Source organism: Olea europaea, unplaced genomic scaffold (genome assembly GCF_002742605.1).
Source record: "Olea europaea var. sylvestris unplaced genomic scaffold, O_europaea_v1 scaffold5619, whole genome shotgun sequence".
Lineage (NCBI taxonomy): Eukaryota > Viridiplantae > Streptophyta > Magnoliopsida > Lamiales > Oleaceae > Olea > Olea europaea.
The window spans coordinates 9,477-10,859 of NW_019263953.1; the positions used below are offsets into that span (position 1 = coordinate 9,477).

A 1,383-nucleotide genomic window follows, 5' to 3' on the forward strand; every position below is an offset into this window, starting at 1 on the left:
ACTAGGATTCTAAGAAGGCTAATAGGGTCAATAATTTATACCTCTGACCCTTCCAACCTTCTGCAGAATAAGCGTCAATAAGATTCTGCTCCAGATTCAGTTTTAACAACAGGTACCTCGTCCTCCTTTGCAATCGCAAAGCTTCATCAAGCTCCATATTATCCTTTCTCTTCTTTCTCCTTCTCTTTCTCTTTAACTTTTGCAACTTTATATCTCCATCATCCTGTTTTTCGCTGTCCTCTGCGCTAAAGATCTGAAGTTTATCATTTATACCACTCAACGAGGGTTGCTTCTTGCAGGTTTTGGTTTTATGCACAGTGGCTTTATCCACTACCTTCTTCTTCAAACCAGGAATCCCCTTATTTACACCTAACCGATTAGTAAGTTTTTTCTTCAATAATGACGAATGAGTCCTGTTCTTTTGTTTTAATTTAGGTTTCTTTTTTTGTAAATTTCTGGCCTCATCTTCCACATGCAATTTTTTCTTGTGCGTTTGTTCCTTGGCTGCTCCAGGCATGTTGTGAATACGGAATCAAACATTCATCAAACTGAAAAGTCACAATAGGCAAAGGAAAAAACCAATCAAGAATTAAAAAGGGAACAAAATTTACTCTACATATCCAAAAAAATTCACTAACAAAAAGAATTAGTTAACTTTGCTAATAACCCCAATTTAAGGATCGTGATCACCAAAAATCCTGACATATCAAGGAAGTAATAAATGATTAAATTCATAAAAATACAGTTAAGCCAAGCAAATTTGACACAGCATACAAATTAAACAAACAGGAATGAAATATATAAGTAGCACGATTGGGAATTCAAGAAAAATACAAATGAAAATCTACCAAATTTTTACAAGAAAACATGCCAAAGACAGTAAATTCGCATGATAATCAAATGGGTATAAAGAAAAAGCAGATGGTTACCTGAAAAAGGAAATACGAGAATGAAAGATCTGCATAACCCAATGGAACTTCATCTAACAACCAATGGCGTGGATTTTATATGAGATAGTGACGATGATTTCAATTTGACTGATTGCCTGACTGAATTACGATTAAACAAGAACTATGAAAGTAGCAGCGAATTCAAAATAGAATTCTATAGTGTTTTGTTGGATTCTGGCGAGAAGAAAATTATGCCGCCGCCGTTGCTTCTCATTCACGGCCAGCAAACGGCACCTCTGCGTGCCTAGTGGCGTGTTGCCAGTGCACTATAATTACTGCGTCGCTTTGCTTACCGAATGAAAATGCGTTTTTAAGTCGTAATTATTTTCCTTTTCATTTTAAACTAGTTTCTTGTTTGGTCCAACTATTCTATTTAATTAAATTTTAAATCAAAGTTAACAAATAGTTGTAATCATATATTGCAGGTTTTCGA

General features: G+C 35.0%; 2 protein-coding genes across 2 annotated transcripts in view; one reads left to right on the plus strand and one right to left on the minus strand.

Moving 5' to 3' along the window:
• Position 1: 1 nt before the first annotated feature.
• On the minus strand, positions 2-1,255 carry LOC111389100 (homeobox protein HOX1A-like). Its single transcript, XM_023013951.1, has 2 exons — positions 930-1,255; positions 2-548 (listed from the first exon to the last, which is right to left on the minus strand). The coding sequence occupies exon 2, from the start codon at positions 515-517 to the stop codon at positions 2-4; it is 516 nt and encodes a 171-aa protein (XP_022869719.1). The 5' UTR covers positions 518-548; positions 930-1,255.
• LOC111389102 (putative clathrin assembly protein At5g57200) overlaps positions 868-1,383 on the plus strand; it is a 10,465-nt gene continuing 9,949 nt past the window's right edge. Inside the window, exons 1-2 of the mRNA XM_023013954.1 lie at positions 868-924; positions 1,070-1,190. Coding sequence (XP_022869722.1) covers positions 868-924; positions 1,070-1,190 — 178 coding nt within the window. The remainder of the gene's footprint in view (positions 925-1,069; positions 1,191-1,383) is intronic.